Here is a 24,004-nt window from a genome sequence, read left to right as displayed (position 1 = left end):
AGAGATTATTAAAATTTATATGGAAATGTGAAGGACGCAGAATATGCAGAACTTTGAAAAAGAAGAAAAAGGTTTTAGGACTTGCAATTCTGACTTCAAGACAATGTAACATTCCAAAATAATCAGAATACTCTAACAGGGCTAGACAAACAGATTTTTGGAGCAGAATAAAGATTTCTGAGAGATCCCACTTAGGCAGCCACGTGATGTTCCCAAAGCAACCCAGTGAGAAAAGGAGACTCTTTTCAACAAATGGTGAAAAACAACTAGATAGCCACCTGCAAAAAACTCACACCTACAAAAATAACTTCAGACGCATCACAGACCTAAATATAAATTAGCAAAAGCAAAACCTTTTAGATGAAATAAAGGAAATTATCTTCATGACTTCGAGGTTAGGCAAAAGTGTCTTAGCTTACAGTAAGCAATAACTACAAAAGAAAACACTGATAAATTAAACCTAACATAAATATTTCTGCTCATCAAAAGGTACAGTTAAAATAAATAGGTAAACCACATAGACTTGGGGAAAGTATTTACATTTATCTAACAAAGGATGAGTATTTAGGACATATAAACACCTTCTGCAACTCAAATAGATGAAAAAAGAAAACAACAGTAAAGGCGAAATGAAAAAACTCATCATCATAAAAGAGAACACACAAATGGTCAACACACAAGCTAAAAAGTGCTCAATATCACCAGTTATCATGAAAATGTAAATTCAAACCACAATGATACCACTTCTGGTCAAGATGGAGTGAATAAAGGGGACCAGATTTAGCCTCCTTGCGTGAAATAATAAAAACCTAATAAAATGAATGAAACAACAGCACTGAAGATATTGGATAAGTAACAAAAGACAGTGATCCCTGGAAGACAGAAAACAAAAGAGCCACACGTCGTGGAACAGGGAGGAGGGACCCAGGCAGAGCCTGTCATCTCCCCAAGTTAAGGAAATGGAGCTGGAAGTCCAAGGAGGCCAAGGTGCCTAGAGCTCACAAGCGAGACCAGCACTGAGTAGAGAGCTGGAGAGAGAGAGAAATGAAGAGATCTACAAAGGCTCACCGTAGAACTTTTGGTTGAATGACCAATCAGCACTTGCAATGTAAAGGAGCTATCCAAGGGCAAGGTGAGAAATCACCAAAACAATTAGATGTAATAGCATCCAGAACTGACTTAAGGATGTGTATAGTACCCATCCCCAAAAGTCCAAAAGGAAATGAAGTGATATAATTTATATTCACATTGGAGATATGACACTGGAATACTAAGAAAAGGCTTTAGAAGTAGGAAAAAATTAACCCTAAACACAGCCCTGGTCCAGTCAAAGAAAACATAAAAGATGCAACAGAAAGAAACTGTCTTCAAGCAACTTAATAATGCCACAGAACAAAGTCCACAAATATTTTTAAAAGGCAAACAAAACTAGAGAAACTAGACAACAAGATAAAATTCACAGGCTCAAAAGTCAATCCAAATTTATAAGACTTACATAGAAGCAGGAAATTATACCCCATAATGAAACAAAAAACAATTTTGAAATGAAACAAAATAGAATTAGTTGACAAGTCCTTTAAAACAATTATGATGATATTTCATATGATCAGAAGGCTAGAAGAAACAAACATATTAAATAAAAATATGAATTATTTTTAAAATTTGAACTTCTAAAGATGAAAATTACAAAGTCTAAGATGAAAAACACACTTTGAAATTTGCAACACATGAAACCAAAATTACTAACCTAAATGAAACACAGAAAAAAAAACACTGAAAAATGTAATACGTGATAATTGAAATAACTTCAAGAGGCCAAACATATTTGTAACCAGAGCCACAAAACAGGAGATAATATAGAAAAAAATCTTTAGAAATCATAGCCAACAACTTTCACATATTTGATGGAAATATAACAAGGCACTCTTTTAATGAAGTCGTTAGAAACATGAAGAAAAGTGGCTGAGTGCAGTGGCTCATGCCTGTAATCCCAGCACATTGGGCGGCCAAAGTGGGAAAATCACTTGAGGCCAGGAGTTCGAGACCAGTGTGGGCAACATTGCAGAACCCATCTCTAAATACACACACACACACACACACACACACACACAAGAAAAATGGCCTGGCACGGTGGCTCACGCCTGTAATCCCAGCACTTTGGGAGGCCGAGGTGGGCAGGTCACCTGAGGTCGGGAGTTCGAGACCAGCCTGACCAACATGGAAAAACCCCATCTCTACTAACAATACAAAATTAGCCGGGCATGGTGACTCATGCCTGTAATCACAGCTACTTGGGAGACTGAGGCAGGAGAATTGCTTGAACCCAGGAGGCAGACATTGCGGTGAGCCGAGATCGTGCCATTGACTCCAGCCTGGGCAACAAGAGCAAAATTCCATCTCAAAAAACAAAAACAAAAACAAAAAAACCCCAAATTAGCCATGGGTAGTGGCACACACGTGTGGTCCTTCCAGCTACTCGGGAAGGCTGAGGCAGGAGGAGGTTGAGGCCATAGTGAGCCATGATTGTGCCACTGCACTCCAGCCCAGGCGACAGAGTAAAAGCCCATCTCCAAAATACAGGGTAAACCATAACCAAAATAATTACAATCAGAAATTAAAATTCCAGTGCAGCCAAAGTAAAAGGTCTTATTACACACTACAAAATCAAAAGAAAGTTGAAATCGTTACAATACTATCATGTAAAGTAGATGAAAATAAAAATTTTATCAGGAAAAAGCATCATTTTATATACATTAAGGGTTTAATTCATCAAGAACACACAAAAATCCTAAACATTTATTTACCTATTAATAACAGGGCTTCAAAATAAATAAAGCAAAAATGAGAGAACTGTAAGAAGAAATGAAAGAATCCACAATTATATTTTAAAATTTCAGTAAACCTCTCTATGTAATAGAACCAGGCCAGGCGTGGTGAATGACACTTGTTATCCCTGTACTTTGGGAGGCTGAGACAGGACTGCTTGAGCACAGGAGTTCAAGACCAACCTGAGCAACACAGGGAGACCCTGTCTCTACAAAAAGATTTTTAAAAATTAACTGGGTGGGCCGGGCGTGGTGGCTCACACCTGTAATCCCAGCACTTTGGGAGCCAGAGGCAGGCAGATCACCTGAGGTCAGCAATTGAAGTCCAGCCCAGCCAACATGGTGAAACCCTGTCTCTACTAAAAATACAAAAATTAGCCAGGCGTGGTGGCACATAACAGTAATCCTAGCTACTCGGGAGGCTTAGGTAGGAGAATCGCTTGAACCCAGGAGATGGAGGTTGCAGTGAGCCGAGATCACCCCACGGCACTCCAGCCTGGGCGACAAGAGAGAGATTCCATCTCAAAAAAATAAATAAAATACCTGGGTGTGGTAGCATATGCCTGTAGACCCAGCTACTGGGGAGGCTGAGGTGGGAGGATCACTTGAGCCCAGGAGGTGGAGGTTCAATGAGCTATGATTGGGCATGCCACTGCACTCCAGCCTAGGTGACAGAGCGACATCATGTTCAAAAGAAACGAATGATAATAATAACAGGACCAGCAAACAGAAAATCAGTAAGGATACAGAAACTTTAACACCATTAACCAAACTGACCTAACTAACTATAGAACGCTCTACACAAACTACCAGAATACACATTCTGTTCAAGTGCATTTGGAACATTCACCAAGATATACCATATTTGGGCCAAAAAAACAACTCTTGGTAAATTTAAAAGGTTTCAAGTCTTACCATGAATTTTTTCTTACCACTGTGATATTAATTAGAAATCAGTGACAGAAAAAATCAATAGGCAATCCCAATATTTGAAATCAAAACATACTTTTAAAATAACCAATGGGGGCCAGGAGCGGTGGCTCACACCTGTAATTCCAGCACTTTGGGAGGTCGAGGCAGGTGGATCACAAGGTCAGGAGTTCAAGACCAGTCTGGCCAAGATGGTGAAACACCGTCTCTACTAAAAATATAAAAATTGGCCGTGCATGGTAGCAGGTGCCTGTAACCACAGCTACTCAGGAGGCTGAGGCAGAGAATTGCTTGAACCTGGGAGGCGGAAGTTGCAGTGAGCCAAGATCAGGCCGCTGCACTCCAGCCTGGGCGACAGAGCGAGACTCTGTCTCAAAATATAAAATAATAAAATAAAAAATAAAATAATAACCAAGGGGTAAAAAAAAGGACATATATATCAAATATTTTAAGACAGTTAAAGCAGTAATTGAAAGAGAAATTTATACAATTACATGACTATATTAGAAAAGAAACAAATCAGTGACTTCACCTTGTTCCTTAAGAAACTAGAAGAGCAAAAGCAAGATTGAGCAGAAGTCAATGAAATAGAAAACAGAAAAATAGGGCACACTCAATGAAATCAAAGGTTAGACTTACACTTCTAGGAGGGTGGAATGGACATACTTTTCCGTGTTCCTACCACTAAGTACAAATTTAAAATGTGAACATTATGAATAAAACGAATATTCTCTGAAAGGTGGAGAGAAGGCAAATTAGCTCAGGATCACAGGACACAAGGCACAATATAGCAGCAAATTCCCTGGATATTCTTCTTTTTGGCTAAAGTATCCTACTCCTGGAATGGAAGAAGTGAGTACATCAGAACACCGATGGGCACAGACCAAAAAAAAGAATCCCCAACAGGGCCAGGCCCGGTGGCTCACGCCTATAATCCCAGCACGTTGGGAGGCCGAGGCAGGTGGATCACCAGAGGTCAGGAGTTGGAGACCAGCCTGGTCATCATGGCAAAACCCCATCTCTACTAAAAATAAAAATTAGCTGGGCATGTTGGCCGGCGCCTATAATCCCAGCTACTCCAGAGGCTGAGGCACGAGAATCGCTTGAACTCGGGAGGCGGAGATTGCAGTGAGCAGAGATCGCGCCACTGCACTCCAGACTGAGTGATAAAGACTGTCTCCAAAAAAAAACAAAAGAAGCCCCAACAAAAGCCTTCTCTCTCCAGACCAAATTACCAGTAAAGTGGTATGTTAACCAGTAAGAAAACTTTTCAAAAGGAACTGCTCTAATCCAGCATAACACTGCAGAAAAACTAGTCCCACCCATACCCGCAATGATCACATGGGGAACCTAGATATCCACCCTCATGAGACTGTAATGAAAACAATCCAAGATTCCCACCAGGTCGTGTCACAGCAAATTAAGCAGGGGAGTGGAACTTTCATTCCAACTGGCTAGTTAATGAGCGTCCACTCCCCACTGTGTCAGTGGAGAAAAGTGGGGAAGCCTGGACTTCCACCACCATCTGCCAGTAATAAGGCATCCCTCCCTGTCCCTACTGGAGTGGTAGCAGAGAAGACCCAGTAGAGAGAATTTTCACCTACACACAGTAACAAATTAGGCCACATCCACCACGGAGATCAGGTGGGGAGCCACAACTCCCAACTCTGCAAAGAACTAAAAGGGAGTTTGCCCCAAATGTCAACATAGACAAGGTAGAGAACCTGAACTTCATCCCCTACACCTGGCTTCATAAGGTGGCACCGACACTCTACCCCTGTTAGATAAGTGTAAGAGAACACTAGTTAAAAGAGCTGTTTACCAGGCCGGGTGCGGTGGCTCACACCTGTAATCCCAGCACTTTGTGAGACTGAGATGGGCGGATCACAAGGTCAGGAGACTGAGACCATCCTGGCTAACACAGTGAAACCCCGTCTCTACTAAAAATGAAAAAACTAGCTGGGCATGGTGGCGGGCGCCTGTAGTCCCAGCTACTCGGGAGGCTGAGGCAGGAGAATGGCATGAACCCAGGAGGCGGAGCTTGCAGTGAGCCGAGATAGTGCCATTGCACCCCAGCCTGGGCGACAGAGGGAGAATCCGTCTCAAAAAAAAAAAAAAAACCAAAAACAAAGAAAAACAGTTGTTTAAGTAAGCTGCATAGTCTCATGACAATACAAAAATACCCAGGTTTCAATCAAAAGTTATTTGTGATACCAAAAAGATACCAAGAATTGGGAAAATTTCAAATTGAATGGAAAAAGGCAATAAACAAATGCAAACATCGAGATATCTTAATTCTAGTATCTCACAGATACATCAGAATTAACTGAAAAAAAATTTTTTTGTTTGTTTTTTGAGAGGGAGTCTCGCTCTGTTGCCCAAGCTGGAGTGCACTGGCATGATCTCAGCTCACCGCAAGCTCCGCCTCCCAAGTTCAAGTGATTCTCTTGCCTCAGCCTCCTGAGTAGCTGAGATTACAGGTGCCGCCATCATGCCTGGCTAATTTTTTTTTTTTTTTTTTTTTTTTTTGAGATGGAGTCTCGCTCTGTCGCCCAGGCTGGAGTGCAGTGGCGCAATCTCGGCTCACTGCAAGCTCCGCCTCCCAAGTTCACGCCATTCTCCTGCCTCAGCCTCCCGAGTAGCTGGAACTACAGGCGCCCGCCACTACGCCCGGCTAATTTTTTATTTTTTTAATTTTTTTTATTTTTAGTAGAGACGGGGTTTCGCTGTGTTAGCCAGGCTGGTCTCGATCTCCTGACCTCGCGATCCACCCGCTTCGGCCTCCCAAAGTGCTAGGATTACAGGCGTGAGCCACTGTGCCCGGCCGCCTGGCTTTTTGTATTTTTAGTAGAGATGGGGGTTTCGCCATGTTGGCCAGGCTGGTTTCGAACCACTGACCCCAGGTGACTAACCCACCTTGGCCTCCACCCAAAAATTTTTAGGCCGGGAACGGTGACTCACGCCTGTAATCCCATCACTTTGGGAGGCCGAGGTGCGTGGATCACCTCAGGTCTGGAGCTCAAGAACAGCTCGACCAACACGGACAAACTCTGTCCCTACTAAAAATAAAAAATTAGCCGGGCGTGGTGGCGCCTGCCTGTAATCCCAGCTACTTAGGAGGCTGAGGCAGGAGAATCGCTTGAACCTGGGAGGTGGAGGTTGCGGTGAGCCAAGATCACGCCATTGCACTTCAGCCTGGGCAACAAGCGCAAAACTTCGTCTCAAAGAAGAAGAAAAAACAAAATTCAGCAGAACAAATATCCAAACCATATCAACGAACTAAAATAAACACATATAAAATACAATAAAGAAAAATGGTTTTGGCATAGTGAATTGGGGTAGAAAAAAAAATACAAGAAAAATAGAATTCCAAAAATGTTCAAGTAACCCAAAAGAAAGCAGGAAAAAGAACAATCAAAAAACTAAAACTAAGACGAGGCACGGTGGCTCAGGCCTTAATTCTAGCACTTTGGGAGGCCAAGGTGGGTGAATCACCTAAGGCCGGGAGTTCAAGACCAGCCTGGCCAACATGGTGAAACCCCATCTCTACTAAAAATATAAAAATTAGCTGGGCATGGTGGCACATGCCTGTAATCCCAGCTACTTGGGAGACTGAGGCACAAGAACTGCTTGAACCCAGGAGGCAGAGGTTGCAGTAGGCCAAGATTGAGCCACTGCACTCCAGCCTGGGCAAGAATAAGACTTCGTCTCAAAAAAAAAAAAAAAAAGAGACTCTTGACAACATCTGTAACTAATTAAATGACCCAAATACCTAAAAACAGCAAATAAAATACAGAAATTGGTCAGGTGCAGTGGTTCATGACCGTAATCCCAGAGGACAGCAGATCACTTGAGGTTCAGTGTTCGAGACCCCTCTGGCCTACATGGTGAAAAGCCGTCTACGAAAAACACACACACACACAAATTTAGCCAGGCACGGTGGTGGGTGCCTGTAACAGCTACTCTGGGAGCTGAGGCAGGAGAATCGTTTGAACCCACTAGGCGGAGGTTACAGTGAGCCGAGATCATACCACTGCACTCCACCCTGGGTGACAGAGCAATACTCCATCTCAAAAAAAAAAAAAGAAAAAAAGGACAAAGATTGACAAACTGGATTTTAAAAACATAAGCTACAGCCAAGCATGGTGGCTCACGCCTGTAATGTAATGCCAGCACTTTGGGAGGCCATGATAGGAGGGTCTCTTGAGCCCAGGATTTCAAGACCAGGCTGGGCAACATAACAAGACCTCGTCCCTACAAATAATTAAAAAATTAGCCAGGTGTGATTGTGCACATGTGTGGTCCCAGTTACTTGGGAGGCTGAGGTGGGGGAATTGTTTGAGCCCTGGAGGTCCAGGCTGCAGTAAACCATGATTGTGCCACTGCAATCCAGCCTGGGTGACAGAGCAAGATCATGTCTCAAAAAAAAAAAAAAAAAAAAAAGGCGAGGCACAGTGACTCACACCTGTAATCCCAGCAGTTTGGGAGGCTGAGGAGGCAGATCACAAGGTCAAGAGTTCGAGACCAGCTTGGTCAACATAGTGAAACCCTGTCTCTACTAAAAATATAAAAAATTAAAAAGGCATGGTGGCAGGTGCCTGTAATCCCAGCTACTCGGGAGGCTGAGGCAGGAGAATCGCTTCAACCCAGGAGGCGGAGGTTGCAGTGAGCTGAGATTGCACCATTGCACTCCAGCCTGAGGGACAAAGCAAAACTCCGTCTCAAAAAAAGAAAAAGAAAAAAAATAGGAAGCAAGCTGGGTATGTGCGTTTAGAGGTGCTGTACATTTTCAGCATTATAAATGAATAGAGATGAGTGGCAATAGTTTTTTTGGTCCATAGATTTTTGGTATCTTAACTAGTTTTTGATCTCTTCCACTAAACGGATTGTCTGTTGAAAGTTGTTAGGAATGTTAAGTACCGAAGGCAAACTGCCTGGGTTTGAATTTTGTTGTCCCTTGCACCCTGCCTGGCTTCAAATCCTAGCTCTGCTTATTAAGTTCTTTTAAGGGGATGATCTTTGAGCAAATGTCTTAGCTTCTGTTTTCCCAAGTAAATGGACACAATAGTTGCTACCTTGTGAAAGATTCGTGTAATTGACCAGCATTTACCAAGTAGCATCAGTGTTTAGTTTTAGTCATTGGTGATTCTGCAGTTGGATTGTGAGGCGATGCTGGGGTGGGGGATGGTGTGTGTCTAGCACTTAATTGCATGCAGGAAGGAAAAGATACTTTTGATAGTTGAGAGGCAGCTTTTCTCTGCTTTTGTGTCAAAAGGGAAGAAGGGAGTTTGGAGAGGGAAACGAATTCCCTGTAATACTAAGCTCTCTTCCACAAAACCAGATGTAGATAGAATGTGTAATAACTTACAGAATTTCTAGACTGAAACAATCTGATTTTTTAAAATGTATTTTTATTTTTTCAGGTTGAGACTGAGCTAAAGTTAATCTGTGGTGACGTTCTGGATGCATTGGACAAACATCTCATTCCAGCAGCTACCACTGGCAAGTCCAAGGTTTTCTATTATGAAATGTAGGTTCTATACTAGAAAGGAAAATGTAAGATTAAAAGTTGGCCTTTTTAGAATCATGACTTTCTTCTATGTAGGTTTCCAACTTTTATTTAAAAATAATTGTTTAATGTTAGAAGGATAGTTAATGTTGGAATAAAAAGATGGTCAGGCTATTATAAAAATGCATTAGCTTTTGCTTTACTTATTTATATTCTTTTGCTTTCATGGGACCTATCTCATTCCCCTCCCCCAAACGGCCACACATTTTACAGTGCTGGCTGAATGTTTCATGTAGAAATTTTATTTTATGATTAATACACTTGTGCCATTTCTTGGAACCATTTGCGTGTTTAATTCTAGTCTATCAAGTGACAATTTTGTTGATATTTAGAGGCTCCTCAATTTCTGTGGGAGTTTTGGTTATATTTAATAAGGAAAATAATATGAAATGTCTAAAAAAAAAAGAAACAAAGCCATTTATTCCTGAGAGTGTTTAAAATTATTGAAGTACACTTGTTAATTGTTAGTATAGAACCTACATTTCATAGTAGAAAACCTTGGACTTGCCAGTGGTAGCTGCTGGAATGAGGTGTTTGTCCAGTACATCCAGAACGTCATCACAGATTAACTTTAGCTCAGTCTTAACCTGAAAAAATAAAAATAATTTTAAAAAATCAGATCGTTTCAGTCTAGAAATTCTGTAAATTATTACACATTCTATGTACCTCTGATTTTGAGGAAGAAAGCTTAATATTGAACAGAATTCGTTTCCCTCTCCAAACTCCCTTCTTCCCTTTTGACACAAAAGCAGAGAAAAGCTGCCTCTCCGTTATCAAAAGTATCTTTTCCTTCTTGCATGCAATTAAGTGCTACACACACACACCACCCCCCACCCCAACACTCCCTCACAGTCCAACTGCAGATCACCAATGACTGAAACTGAACACTGATGCTACTTGGTAAATGCTGGTCAATTACATGAATCTTTCATAAGGTAGCAACTATTGTGTCCATTTACTTGGGAAAACAGAAGCTAAGACATTTGCTCAAAGATCATCCCCTTAAAAGAACTTAATAAGCAGAGCTAGGATTTGAAGCCAGGCAGGGTGCAAGGGACAGAACAAAATTAAACCCAGGCAGTTTGCCTTCAGTACTTACATTTTTAACAACGTTCAACAAGCAATCCCTTTAGTGGAAGAGATCCAAAACTAGTTAATATACCAAAAATCTGTCGACCAAAGTAACTATTGCTAGTCATCCGTATTCATTTGTAATGCTGAAAACGTACAACACCTCTAAAGGCACATACCCAGTTCGCTTCCTTTTCACTCTGTCGCCCAGGCTGGAGTGCAGTGGCAGGACCTCGGTTCACTACAAGCTCTGCCTCCCAGGTTCACACCATTCTCCTGCCTCAGCCTCCCCAGTAGCTGGGACCACGGGCGCCCGCCACCACGCCGGGCTAATTTTTTTTGTATTTTTAGTAGAGGCGGGGTTTCACGGTGTTAGCCAGGATGGTCTTGATCTGACCTTGTGATCCGCCCATCTCGGCCTCCCAAAGTGCTGGGATTACAGGTGTGAGCCACCGTGCTCGGCATATTTTATGTATTTGGCACACATTGTTTAGCCATTGAACTTTTGATGGATAGTTGGAATGACCGGGGCCCCTCCAGGCAAGGCTTGGAGCAGAGGGCCCTCCTTTATGGGCTGGACTCACTAGTGCGGCTGCTTACCTGACTAACCTCCAAGGCTCAAGGTGATGCTAAGGTGCTGATTTGCTGGAACTCTTGAACTGTGCCTGTGTCTCCTTGGGCTCTGGGAGATTTTTTCTTTTAGCAGTATTTTATGGAGATGTTGTCTAGGTAGAGTAAAATGTAGATCCTGGTTTTCCGTTTGAGTTTTGTTTTGTTTTGTTTTGTTTGGAGATGGGGTCTTGCTCTGTCACCGAACCTGGAGTGCAGTGGTGCGATCATAGCTCACTGTGGCCTCAACCTCCAAGGCTGAAGCAGTCTTCCTGCCTCAGCCTCCCTGTAGCTTGGACTACAGGCATGCACTACCATGCCCCACTAATTTTTTTGATTTTTTAGTAGAGATGAGGTCTTGCTATGCTGCCCAGGCTGGTCTCAAACTCCTGGGCTCAAGCAGTCATCCTGCCTCAGCCTACCAAAGTGCTGAATTACAGGTGTCAGCCGCTGCGCCCAGCCTCAGCCTGTTTTTAATGGAGGTAAACACCTGGGTGATCACCACCCAGAAACAGATCCAGAACATTTCCAGCCTCTTGAAGACTCCTTTGTGCCCCTGCCAGCCAGTGATCCCCAAGGGCGATGCCATTCTGGCTTGTTGTTCAACTTGAATGGAATTCTCACAGCATGTGTCTCTTTGGATCTGGCTTCTGCTCAATTGCGAGGCCCATTGATGTTTCCTGTGGCCTAGCTCCTTATTATTGCTGAGGGCCTCTCTTTTGTATGAAAACCACAATTCATTTCTCCTTTCTCCTGTTGGTGACCATTTGCATTGTTTCCAGCCTGGGGCTACAATGAGTAAAGCTGTTAAAAACAGACAAATATATTTTCCTTTCTAGTGGGTAATTTTTTAGTAGAGAAGCCAGAACATAGACATAGATATTTGACTGTATTACAACTCACCAAGCAGTTTTTCTTTCTTTTTATTTTTTAATTTTTTGAGACAGAGTCTTGCTCTATTGCCCAGGCTGGAGTGCAGTGACATGATGACACTTCACTCCAGCCTTGGCCTCCTGGGGTCAAGTGAGCCTCCCACCTCAGCCTTCCACGGAGGTGGGACCACAGGTGTGCACCATCACAACCAGCTCATTTGTTTTTTAAATTATATTTAGAGACAAGGTCTTCCTATCTTGCCCAGGCTGGTCTCAAGGCTCCTGGACTCAACTGATCCTCCCACCTCAGCCTCCCAAAGTGCTGGGATTACAGGTGTGAGCCACCACACCCTGCCTGTTTTTCTAAATTGGGTTATTTTACACTCCAGTGTGCTATGAATGAGAGTTCCAGTTGTTCCATATCCCAATCAATTGGCGATTGCCTACAAATGATGTGGCATGATGAAATTGTTCCTGGTGTCCATGGTGTCTGAGAAGATTGCAAAGAATTTCCCTTTCTTTCTCTCCTTTCTGTTCCCCCTGTACTGTCTACTCCTTAAATTGGTCAAATTCTACTTGATCCAGGAACGTAATGGAGCTGGAGAGTGCAGACAACACACATGGCCTCAGTCTATGGGAGTATCTCGAAGGAATTCGTCTGCAAATTGTAGTGCATCTAGACAGAGCAGAAGAAGGAAGAGAAGTGCAGACTCACGTACGGCCCAGGGGCACCTTCCATTCCCTCAGGCCTGTACAACATTTGCCCGCCCATCCCCTGTTATGTCCCTGCTGTGGGGCAGATCTGGCTGGGAACCGACCTTGAAAATTTGCACGGCCCAGCTGCAGAAGGCGTCCTCCTGCCCACTGAGCTCATCCTCTTCCCACGTCAGGGTGAGCTGAGAAGACACCAGGTGGGACAACTGGGTGAGGTCATGAGCAAAGGCTCAAAACTAAGGGTACTCACTGGAGCCGAGGCCAGACGTGGCATACGTGCCCGAGGACATACACAGAGACACATGTCCCATGCAAGCAGCACCTGGCACCCAGCACCCAGCAACAACAGCATGGAGGCCAGGCCCAGACTCTCCCTCTCCAGCTGGAGCATGGAGCTGGACCCCCTTCTGGTCCCCTCTGACCCCCCAGCCTTGTCACCAACTCCCATGACCACCCCACGCTTGGCCTGCAGACCTGTAAGAGAGACTTGCTTTCAGTGGCTTGACCTGTGACACACTGTGAGGGCAAACCTCCGACCCAGGGTCCCTCTGTGCCTGGCCATCTCTGAGAAGACCCCATATGCACACCCAGTTCCATCCCCTGAACCCAGACTTTGGGTACACAGGGAAGGGCTAGGAGGTGTAGGAGGAGAGAAAAAGCTTTACCTGAATTTGCTGGCAAGCTCTTTCAGCATGAAGAGGGATTTCTTCAGTTTCTGGAAAGAGAGGGGCCCGGGAATGGTGGCTCATGCCTGTAATCTCAGCACTTTAGGAGCCCAAAGCGGGCAGATCACGAGGTCAGGAGTTCAAGACCAGCCTGGCCAACATAGTGAAACCCTGTCTCTACTAAAAATACAAAAAATTAGCCAAGCATGGTGGCACATGCCTGTAATCCCAGCTGCTTGGGAGGCTGAGGCAGGAGAATTGCTTGAACCGAGGAGGCGGAGCTTGCAGTGAGCCGAGATCGTGTCATTGCATTCCAGCTTGGACAACAGAGTCAAATCTGCCTCAAAAAAAATAAGAAGAAACCAAAAACATCTCGATAGTTTTTTTTGTTTGTTTTTGAGACAGCGTCTCGCTTGTCCCCCAGGCTGGAGTGCAGTGGCACAATCTCGGCTCACTGCAAGCTCCGCCTCCCGGGTTCACGCCATTCTCCTGCCTCAGCCTCCCGAGTAGCTGGGACTACAGGTGCCCGCCACCACGCCTGGCTATTTTGTTTTTGTATTTTTAGTAGAAATGGGGTTTCACCTTGTTAGCCAGGATGGTCTCGATCTCCTGACCTCATGATCCACCTGCCTCGGCCTCCCAAAGTGCTGTGATTACAGGCGTGAGCCATCGTGCCGGGCCATCTCGATTTTTTTTTTTTTTTGAGACAGAATCTGGCTCTGTTGCCCAGGCTGGAGTGCAGTGGTGCAATCTCGGCTCACTGCAAGCTCCGCCTCCCAGGTTCACACCATTCTCCTGCCTCAGCCTCCTGAGTAGCTGGGACTGCAGGCACCAGGCACCAGCCACCATGCCTGGCTAATTTTTTGTATTTTTAGTAGAGATGGGGTTTCACTGTGTTAGCCAGGATGGTCTCGATCTCCTAACCTCGTGATCCACCCGCCTCGGCCTCCCAAAGTGCTGGGATTACAGGTGTGAGCCACCACGCCTGGCCTCGTTTTTTTACAAGAATTTTTTGCTTAGGGTTTTGTATTCTGCTATTTTTTTTTTTCTTAAAGGAATGAGGTTTGCAGATTTATTTTTATATGTCACTGTCCAGAACAGAGTACATGACCACCATTGTTGCAAGGGAGGCTGGGAGGATGAGGTCTAGTCTTCTTAACTTTACAGTAAGATGTGGCAAGTGAGAAGAGAGTTGAGAATGGCTGCTAAGTTAACCACAAACATTTTATCTTGAGCTGTGGAGGTAATCAATACCAGAAACCTTTAAAAAAGAAGTTGGTTGTGGGGAGTGGGACTGTGTGTGGAGAGTGGAGGGGTGGGACACTGGTTTTTCATAGCAAGATCATCTGTACAATTTGATTTATTACCACATTCGTTATAAAACCCACCACTCCACTCTTTCTCATACTCCACCTGAGCAAAGCTTGTTGGCTCAACCTTCAAAAGATTTCTAGGGCTGGTTGCGGTGGCTCACACCTATAATCCCAGCACTTTGGGAGGCCGAGGTAGGTGGATGAGGTCAGGAGTTTGAGACAGCCTGGCCAACTGGTGAAACCCTATCTCTACTAAAAATACAAAAGTTAGCTGGATGTGGTGGCACGTGCCTGTAATCTCAGCTACTCCAGAGGCTAAGGCAGGAGAATCGCTTGAACCCAGGAGGTGGAGGTTGCAGTGAACCAAGATCTCACCACTGCACTCCAGCCTGCGTGGCTGAGTGAGACTCTGTCTAAAACTCTGTCTAAAAAAAAAAAAAAAAATTCTAGAATTTATAATATCCTGTCATCCCCACTACCACCATCATCACTGCTTCTGTCCTTGGTCTGCTAGAATTCATAATTAACAGAGCAGTCAGTGCTCCTTTAAAAAATCTCTCTTCTGGGCTAGGCATGGTGGTTCATGTCTATATTCCCAGCATTTTGGGACTCTGAGGAAGGAGAATCACTGGAGGCCAGAAGTTCAAGATCAGCCTGGGCGACATAGCAAGACCCCCCCACCCCGCCCACCACCACCCTGCATCTGTACAAAAAATAAGAAAAATTGGCCGGGCGCGGTGGCTCACGCTTGTAATCCCAGCACTTTGGGAGGCCGAGGCGGGTGGATCACGAGGTCAGGAGATCGAGACCACGGTGAAACCCCGTCTCTACTAAAAATACAAAAAATTAGCCAAGCGTGGTGGCGGGCGCCTGTAGTCCTAGCTACTAGGAGAGGCTGAGGCAGGAGAATGGCGTGAACCTGGGAGGCGGAGCTTGCAGTGAGCCGAGATTGCGCCACTGCACTCCAGCCTGGGCGACACAGCGAGACTCCATCTCAAAAAAAAAAAAAAAAAAAAAAAAATGTGACACATATGCACCGTGGAATACTATGCAGCCATAAAAAAGGATGAGTTCATGTCCTTTGCAGGGACATAGATGAAGCTGGAAACCATCATTCTGAGCAAACTATCACAAGGACAGAAAACCAAACACTGCATGTTCTCACTCATATGTGGGAGTTGAACAATGAGAACACATGGACACAGGGCGGGGAACATCACACACCAGGGCATGTCAGTGGTGGGGAGCTGGGGGAGGGATAACATTAGGAGAAATACCCTAATGTAAATGAGGAGTTGATGGGTGCAGCAAGCCAACATGGCACGCACATGTATACCTATGTAACACACCTGCACGTTGTGCACATGTACCCTAGAACTTAAAGTGTTAAAAAAAAAAAAAAAAGATATCCAGGCGGATAGTGGGATAAAATGTATTCCTCTGTGGAAGCAGGAATATGTCAGCATGTACTGGGTTGGGCTTCTTTTGGTTGCCAGTAGCAGAAAACTTAACTATAATAGGCCTAAGCATAAAGGAAATTTATTGGCTCATGTAGGTAAAAAGTCTAGGGCAACAAGATTCAGGTGTGGCTTGATGCAGGGCTTACAAAGCTGCCTTAGGTTCCTGTTCTCTCTGTTTCTCCTCTCCTTTCTGTATTGCTTTAATTCTCAATGGGCTTTTCTGCTCTCTCATGGTTATAAGGGCAGCTCTGGCCTTCACATCTTCTTGGATCTACATCCAGGATGAGAGAGAGAGAGAGAGAATTTCTTTACTGCAATAATACAGAGGCTCTCCAGTTGGGTGATATCCAGAACCCACTGCTGTGGCCAGGATGCCATGCTATGTCATTTAGTTTAGGCCCATGGTGCCGCTCCTAGAGCTGGGGGCAGTTTGATGCCACATAAACCATGCTGACTGAGGATGTGGGAAGGAGAGCACCAGAATGGAAGAATGGTCCCTGGGTGGCCAGAAAACCTCCATGGTCACTGCAGAAGACTCAAGGGTCTTTCTTCCTCCACCCTCCTACCCTAGGCAGAAGATCTTTAAGGAGAGGGCCTTGCCAGACATCGAGAACTACATGTTTGAGACTCATGATCAACTGCAGCAGGCGGGCACCGAGTGCATTTGCAACATGGTGCTCCACAAGGAGGTGAGGCAGGGGTCAGGATGGAGACCCAGGCTTAATCAAGGCACGAGAGGCAGGCCAGGGTCAGGGCCTGGGGTGAGATCGGGAGCTGTTATGATGGCATTAAGGTAGCATTTTGGACAGAAAATCCAGGAATCCCTAAATCTTTCCTAGATTACAGCCCCCCTCCCTGTAGGGGCCCTGAGAGAAAGATACGCATAAAGGAAAAAATACAAAGCTGGGGCTTTGAATCCAAAGCCTGGGCTAGATGAGGTGGAAGACACCATTTCCCTAAGTTACTTAGGCTTAAATAACCTCAAAACAAAGCAGGATATGAGACCAGGGCCTCTCCGAGGTCAAGGAAGGCTAGACCACTTGCATTTATTGAAGCTCCACATGTATAAAAAAATGAAGAAACGCCAAATATCAACCATTTTAGGATGTCTTACATGTCAGCATTTAATGAACTACCACTGTTCCCTTAGAAATTGTAATGCAATGTAACTGTACTCATCACAGAATAATTATAGGGTTTATAAAAATAAAATGAATTCAGAACATGCTATAGGCCTCATGGTCCAGTCATGGGACAAGTGATACCCATCTGGTGAATGTCTTCTTCTTCCCATCCTGTCAGAGTACTGCTGTGCCTGTAGGTATAATCTTATCAGAGATAACAGCAGGGTCTAAATTTCAGGCCCTTCATTAACATGAGGGCCAAGCCGAATGGCCCTCCTGGGCCCCCACATAGGGGCTGCGTGAGACCCAGTCTGTTTACCCTCAACGCCTGAACCTTAGATCTTCTCACTGTTATAGGGGAAAACCTAACCCATTAAAGCCTATTAAAGGCCGGGTGTGGTGGCTTATGCCTGCAATCCCAACACTTTGGGAGGCTGAGGTGGGTGGGTCACTTGAAGTCAGGAATTCGAGACCAGCCTGGCCAATATGGCGAAACCCCGTCTCTACCAAAAGTACAAACATTAGCCAGGCATGGTGGTGGGTGCTTGTAGTCCCAGCCACTTGGGAGCCTGAGACATGAGAATCGCTTGAACTTGGGAGGCAGAGGTTACAGTGAGCCGAGATCGTGCCACTGCACTCCAGCCTGGGTGACAAAGCAAGACTGCATCTCAAAAAAAAAAAAAAAAAAAAACATATTAAAGTCAGGGGGAATGAAGCTACCAGGGTCTACCAGGGAGCTGGCCTAAGGCTGGGCTGGGGGCCTGGCAGCCATGGGGGAGGCAGAGAGTGTGTCCAAGGAGATGGGCGGGGAGGTTGAGTGGTTGAGAGAGGTAATGGAAGGAGGGAGGCAACCTTTCCTATGGGAGCACTGGCTGCTGCAACAACCCAAGTCAAAATGTTCAGTGGTCCCAATAGGATAGAAGTTCATTTCTTGCTCACCATGTCAAAGTCCTATTTGGATTCGGTGGCTCACTATTTTTTTTTTTTTTTTTTTTTTTTGTCTGAGACAGAGTCTGGCTCTGTCACCCAGGCTGGAGTGCGGTGGTGTGATCTCAGCTCATGCAACCTCCGCCTCCTGGGTTCAAGCGATTGTCCTGCCTCAGCCTCCAGAGTAACTGGGACTACAGGTGCGTGCCACCATCCCCGGCTAATTTTTTGTATTTTTAGTAGAGATGGGGTTTCACCATGTTAGCCAGGATGGTCTTGATCTCCTGACCTCGTGGTCTGCTCGCCTTGGCCTCCCAAAGTGCTGGGATTACAGGTGTGAGCCACTGCGCCTGGCCGGGTGGCTCACTTTCAAGCTGATTCAGGGATCCAGTCTTCTTTGATCATCAAGAACTGTCTTCTCCTCTGCCACACTGGAAGTGGATTCCATTCTGATGGTGAATGGGAAGACAGACTGAGGGAGAGGTGCCTGAAAGTGACACACATCATTTCTGCTCATGTTCCATCTTTGAGAACTAGGCCATCACCACATTGGGATGTGAGAAATGGGGGAATGTAGTCCATGTAAGGGCAGTTGTGTCCCATGAGAGGGGGCCATGCTGACCCCTCTGATATATGGTGATCTCTGCCATGCTCACACCTCCCATGACCACTGCTCCAGCTTCAGGGAGGTGCAGGTAGAGGGTCACACCTGGGAAGCTGTGATCTTGTTCCCCTTTTGGAGTTCCACTTCTAGGAAACCTGGCCCATTAGAATGCTCTGAGACTTGACCACCTAGATTTTACAGTAGTGCAGAGGGGTGAGGATGAGATGCTGTGAGGGGTTAATACCTCTCTGAGACATGTCAGGGCACTGGTCCCCTGGATGCTCTTCTCCTGGTTTTCAGATCCTTGGGAAGCCTCATCTCACCTGGTGTAGACGACACTGTAGCTTTCTAATACCAAGCAAACCACCTAATTGTTTCCTGCTTCTGCCCCCGTCCCTGCAAAATCATTTTATGGAAGACCCTGAAGGCCCATCCATTATGGGAGAAACCTTCCAAAGTTCCCCAAAGGGATGGGAAATACAATTCCTCAGGCGCCATCTACCCTGCAGGAGTCTGTGCATGCCTCCTTCCCCTCGTGTGGAGGCTGAATGCAAACAGAGGTGGTGAAGCACACTAGGTGGGGAATTCCTTATTTTCTTTACTTGGAAGAATTTGTAGCCCCTTCATTCAACCAGTCAGGGAAGGCTTCTTGGGGAAGGTAGCATGAGTGAGCTGCTCAAAGGGAAACTCTAAGAGATCTTGGGTCAGAGAACTTCAGATGTATCTTACCCTCTTCAGGCTGGGCAGATTGGGGACAGTTTTCTCTGAGCCATGTTCCTGCCTCCCACAGGTACAGGAAAGGTTCTTGGCTGATGGGAATGACTGGCTGAAGCTGGCGGTGCTGCTCTCTGGGGAGGATGATGATAAGGTGCAGAATGTGGCTGCAGGGGCTCTGGCCATGCTGACAGCAGCACACGAGAAACTGTGCCTCAAGATGACTCAAGTGGTAAGAGCTGGCCCTGGGGATAGGAAGGGCTGGGTGGGCTCCAGGGAATCTCTCCACCCACAGACCACACTGGATGATCCTCTGGGGAGGCCAGCTCCTAAAGAAACCCCTCACAGCCCCCAGGCATCTGTTCCTACTGCCTAAGGAGAGGAAGGTCTATTCCCTTCAGTGCCTTACGTTCATTATTTGGTCTTCCCAAGTGTGCTAGCTCAAACCCTCCCATTGGAGTTTCACCCATTGCCTTTAGTGGTGCATATACCTCATTGCTTAAGAACAACAGCAATGCTAACCACTGCCATGAAGCTCCAGAGCTTCCCGAGAGAAGCACGGATGTGGCTGGGATGCCATAAGGAGCTTACGGTTTGGCAAAAAAGCTGCAGATTCTCTTAGGTGGACACAATGACCAGCTCCTAGGAGACTGTGGCCATTGCAGCAGGTGTAATGGAAATGATATCTGTATAGTCACAAATGAGGGAGTGCACAATGAAACTTTCCTTATTTCACCAAACTGAGGAGTTTGTGGGCACTCATCTCTCCCCATGGTGAAAAATGTGGACATCTCAATTCAAAGGTGTTCATGTCTGGTTTAAAGGCAGGCTCTTTTAGATAGTCAGTGTAAGGTGTGTGTGTGTCAGCAGATGTGTTCTCTAAGTTCCAAGAGGGGTTGTGTTGTCCTGGCATATGGCAAGGGTGTATCTGCTGAATGTAGCTCATCCTGCATGGTCTTTGGACTTCAGCTTCTTTCCCTAAGGCAAGTTTCTCAAAACTGTAATGTGTGTAAGAATCACCTGGGCGACTTGTTAAAACAGTTTCCCCACATGTTCTGATTTAGTAGATTGGGGGTGGGATGCTAACAGCTTGGGGACCACACTTTGAAACCACTGCCCCAGAGCAGCCTCTGCTGGTGTCACTGGTCACATAACTCTTGTTGCAGGTCCTCACAGGACCCTCTGTGACTCCTTGCACTTACTGCCAGGTGTTGCCCTAAGTGTTTACATTTATTAAGTCATTTAATTCTCCCAAACACCCTGTGAGGTGGATATTATTATTATCATCATCCCTATTTTACAAATGAGGAAACTGAGGTGCAGAAAAGCAACTAGCCCAAGGCCACACAGCCTGTTAGTTGGGAAGGGATTGGAACCCTTCAGGATTGCCAACCTACTCCTGGCCACTTCGTCATTCTTCCTTGCGGGGCTCGGACATCTTGGCTGCATTTTTTTTCTGACACGGGGCTTCCTGGGGACTCTGTGAAGCTGCTCAGACTCATCTTTTTTGCCACCGCATGGCCATGTTGGATGCTGGACATCTCTACAGTCTCATGTTATCTGGGTTATGCCCTGGGCTATGCTTCCTGCCCTGGAATCCCATCCTTGTTGAGTTTCTATCACTGCTTCCTTTGACCCTTGGTGACTCATCCCAGGGAGCGATGGGCCCTGGACCCATTATCAGTTACACTTCAGCATAGAAACTTTCCAGCATAGAACCATGCCACAGCTAGCTGAGCTTTCATGTTCTTTCCTTGGGATAGGACATTCAGTGCAGAGTTTACAAAAGTTGGGTTTGATGCTCAAAAGCCAAGAATTTGCCTTTTCTTCCCCCTGTGTCTGTCTCCCCATGTGCTTGTGGAAAGTGAGCCCTGCTGACAAATGCCAGGTGAGGGTAACAGGTACAAAGAAGCCCAAGGGAAAACCTTTGCATTGGTGTTTTTTTAAATTTATTTTTATTTATTTATTTTTTGAGACAGAGTCTTGATCTTTTGCCCAGGCTGGAGTGCAGTGGTACAATCTTGGCTCACTGCAACTTCCACCTCCTGGATTCAAGCGATTCTCCTGCCTCAGCCTTCCTAGTAGTTGGGATTACAGGCGTGCACCACGCCTGGCTAATTTTTGTATTTTTAGTAGAGGGGGGTTTCCCCATGTTGGCCAGGCTGGTCTCAAACTTCTGACCTCATGCTCCGCCTGCCTTGGCCTCCCAAAGTGCTGGGATTACAGGCATGAGCCACTGCACCCGGCCTGGGTTGGTGTCTTAAATCATCACGTACTTGCCCTGCATCCACTTCTACTTGTTGAGCACTTACTCTGTGCTCCAGCCCCCATGCTAAGCTCTTTCCATGTATCATCTCATTAAATCACCACAATGTTAGAGGTAGGTGTAGAAGATGACCCTGAGGCTTACAGAGGTTAAATAACTTAGCTGAGGCCATGTAGTTGGTAAGTGGCTGAGCTGGGACCTGAACACTGGCCTCTCTGACTCCAAATCCCCATGCTGATGACCATTTTACTCTGCTGCGCCAAGTGTGTCTGTTGAATGATACAGGAGTCAAGCCTCCTGGTTCTATTATCAGCATTATCTCTGTCTCCTGGGATGATCAGAGGAGTCTAGAGTCCTACCTTCCCAAGAATAGAAGTTGGGTTGCTTCACAGCTGGGAATGGAGGAAGAATGGAAGTCAGGATACATTTAAGACTCTTGTATTGATTCCAGTTAAAGTCAGGGCTGGGGGAGAGCATGTCTGCATGCCTGGAGCTGATGTCTCAAAGGGCACCCGGTTTGGCAGAAGCAGGCATTGCCCATGTGCCCAGGGTGAGAATCCTCCTTTTGAACACTCTGCATCTCTGTTCTTCTTAGGCTTGTAGTGGGTCTGGCCCTTTGCTTCTTAAGCTGCTTAAGAAATAAATGGATGTGGGAAAATGAATCCTCTACTATTTCCAGATGCGTGACCATAGCTAAGTTATGCTGATTCCTTTAGTCCTTTTGTTTTAGTTCATTTTCTGTTGCTATAACAGAATACCTGAGACTAGGTAAAAGAAAAGAGGTTCATTTTGGCTGACAGCTCAGGAGGCTAGGAAGTCCAAGATCAGACAGCATCATCTGATTTGCTTTTGGTGAAGGTCTTGTGCTGTGTCATAGCATGATTTAGATGCAGAAGGGAAAGTGTGTGTATGTGAAAAGGATAAAACACAAGAGGTGGTAATTGGGGCCATGAGTGTCTCTCATGGTTACTAGTCTAGTCCCTTGAGAGCAAGAACTCACTGCTGCAAGAATTAACACATTCCTGGCCAGCAGCATTAATTCCTCTTAATGACCAATGACCTAATTACCTCTTAAAGGCCCCACTTCCCAACATTGCCACACCAGGGACCACATTTCCAGCACATGAACTCTGGGGACACACTCAAACCTAGGACCTTCCTTACCTTTTTCCCTGCCTCCAGACAACCCAGTGGTTGGAGATCCTCCAGCGGCTTTGCCTGCATGACCAGCTGTCTGTCCAACACCGGGGCCTGGTCATCGCCTACAACCTACTGGCAGCCGATGCTGAGCTGGCCAAGAAGCTGGTGGAGAGTGAGCTGCTGGAGATCCTGACTGTGGTGGGCAAACAGGAGCCAGATGAGAAGAAGGCAGAAGTGGTTCAGACAGCCCGAGAATGTCTCATCAAGTGCATGGATTACGGCTTCATTAAACCAGTGTCTTAGACGGGGACCCTCAGGGTTGCTGGGAGAGGTCCTGCACTGTGCAGAGTCCTGGCTTGGGTTCTCCTGGAGTGTCAGGTCACCTAGGGATCATAGCAGTGACAATGAAGTCTCAATATAAAGGAAAAACTTGACTGTTCTCTGAGTTGTGAATCTTCTCCTTTGTCCTGACAGAGTTTGGATGTTTCACTCTCTCTCTTGCTTCCTGTCTCCTTACATTCGTCGTGTTTCAGAAATTCCCAGAATAATTTTCACCCATGATTAGAAATAGGTTGGATCATTCTTTCTGTACCCATTCTGAAGGCCAGGATAATAGGTTGAAGTTCTTTATATTTTGGAAAATGGATTTTGTGGTAAGGTAGGAACTAACGGGTGTGTGCATATAAAGGTTAATGCTGTTGTATTTGGATGCTGATCTGTGCTGTTTTCATGTCCTCTCTCCCACACTATTTGAATCAGTCTGTTCAGAACTGTGTGTTTCACCTACAGTGCTCTGTCCCAGTCCCATGCCCATTCCCATCAAATTCACTGTGATGGAAATAGAGTTTATGTTCAACAGTGGGACATGACCTCTGCAATTTTCTTGGGAAAGTCTTCCAAGCAAGATGGACATGATGAATACAAATAAGATCAACTCAAAGTACTTCAAACAAAAAAATAAATAATTCATTGGCTCATGTATCTTGGCCATCCAGGGAAGGTCTGACATTGTTAGATCCAGAGTTTCGTAAACATATTGTTATGGATTGAATCGTGTGCCTTACCCACCCCCCAGAAAATTTTGTATGTTGAAACTCTAACCTCTGGTTCCTCAGAACGTGACCTTATTTGGAAAGGGTTATTGCAGATGTAATTAGTGAAGATGAGGTCCTACTGGAGTAGAGAGGAACCCTAATCCAAT

At 45.5% G+C, this 24,004-nt stretch overlaps 1 protein-coding gene across 1 annotated transcript in view; it reads left to right on the top strand.

Moving 5' to 3' along the window:
• LOC115833557 (protein unc-45 homolog B-like) overlaps positions 1-23,106 on the top strand; it is a 60,805-nt gene extending 37,699 nt beyond the window's left edge. Inside the window, exons 3-5 of the mRNA XM_030807953.1 lie at positions 16,600-16,717; positions 19,474-19,629; positions 22,846-23,106. Coding sequence (XP_030663813.1) covers positions 16,646-16,717; positions 19,474-19,629; positions 22,846-23,106 — 489 coding nt within the window. The 5' untranslated portion in view covers positions 16,600-16,645. The remainder of the gene's footprint in view (positions 1-16,599; positions 16,718-19,473; positions 19,630-22,845) is intronic.
• The last annotated feature ends 898 nt before the right edge of the window (positions 23,107-24,004 follow it).

The sequence above is a fragment of the Nomascus leucogenys genome, unplaced genomic scaffold, assembly GCF_006542625.1.
Source record: "Nomascus leucogenys isolate Asia unplaced genomic scaffold, Asia_NLE_v1 Super-Scaffold_258, whole genome shotgun sequence".
Classification (NCBI taxonomy): domain Eukaryota; kingdom Metazoa; phylum Chordata; class Mammalia; order Primates; family Hylobatidae; genus Nomascus; species Nomascus leucogenys.
This window is presented reverse-complemented; position numbering and strand designations above follow the sequence as displayed.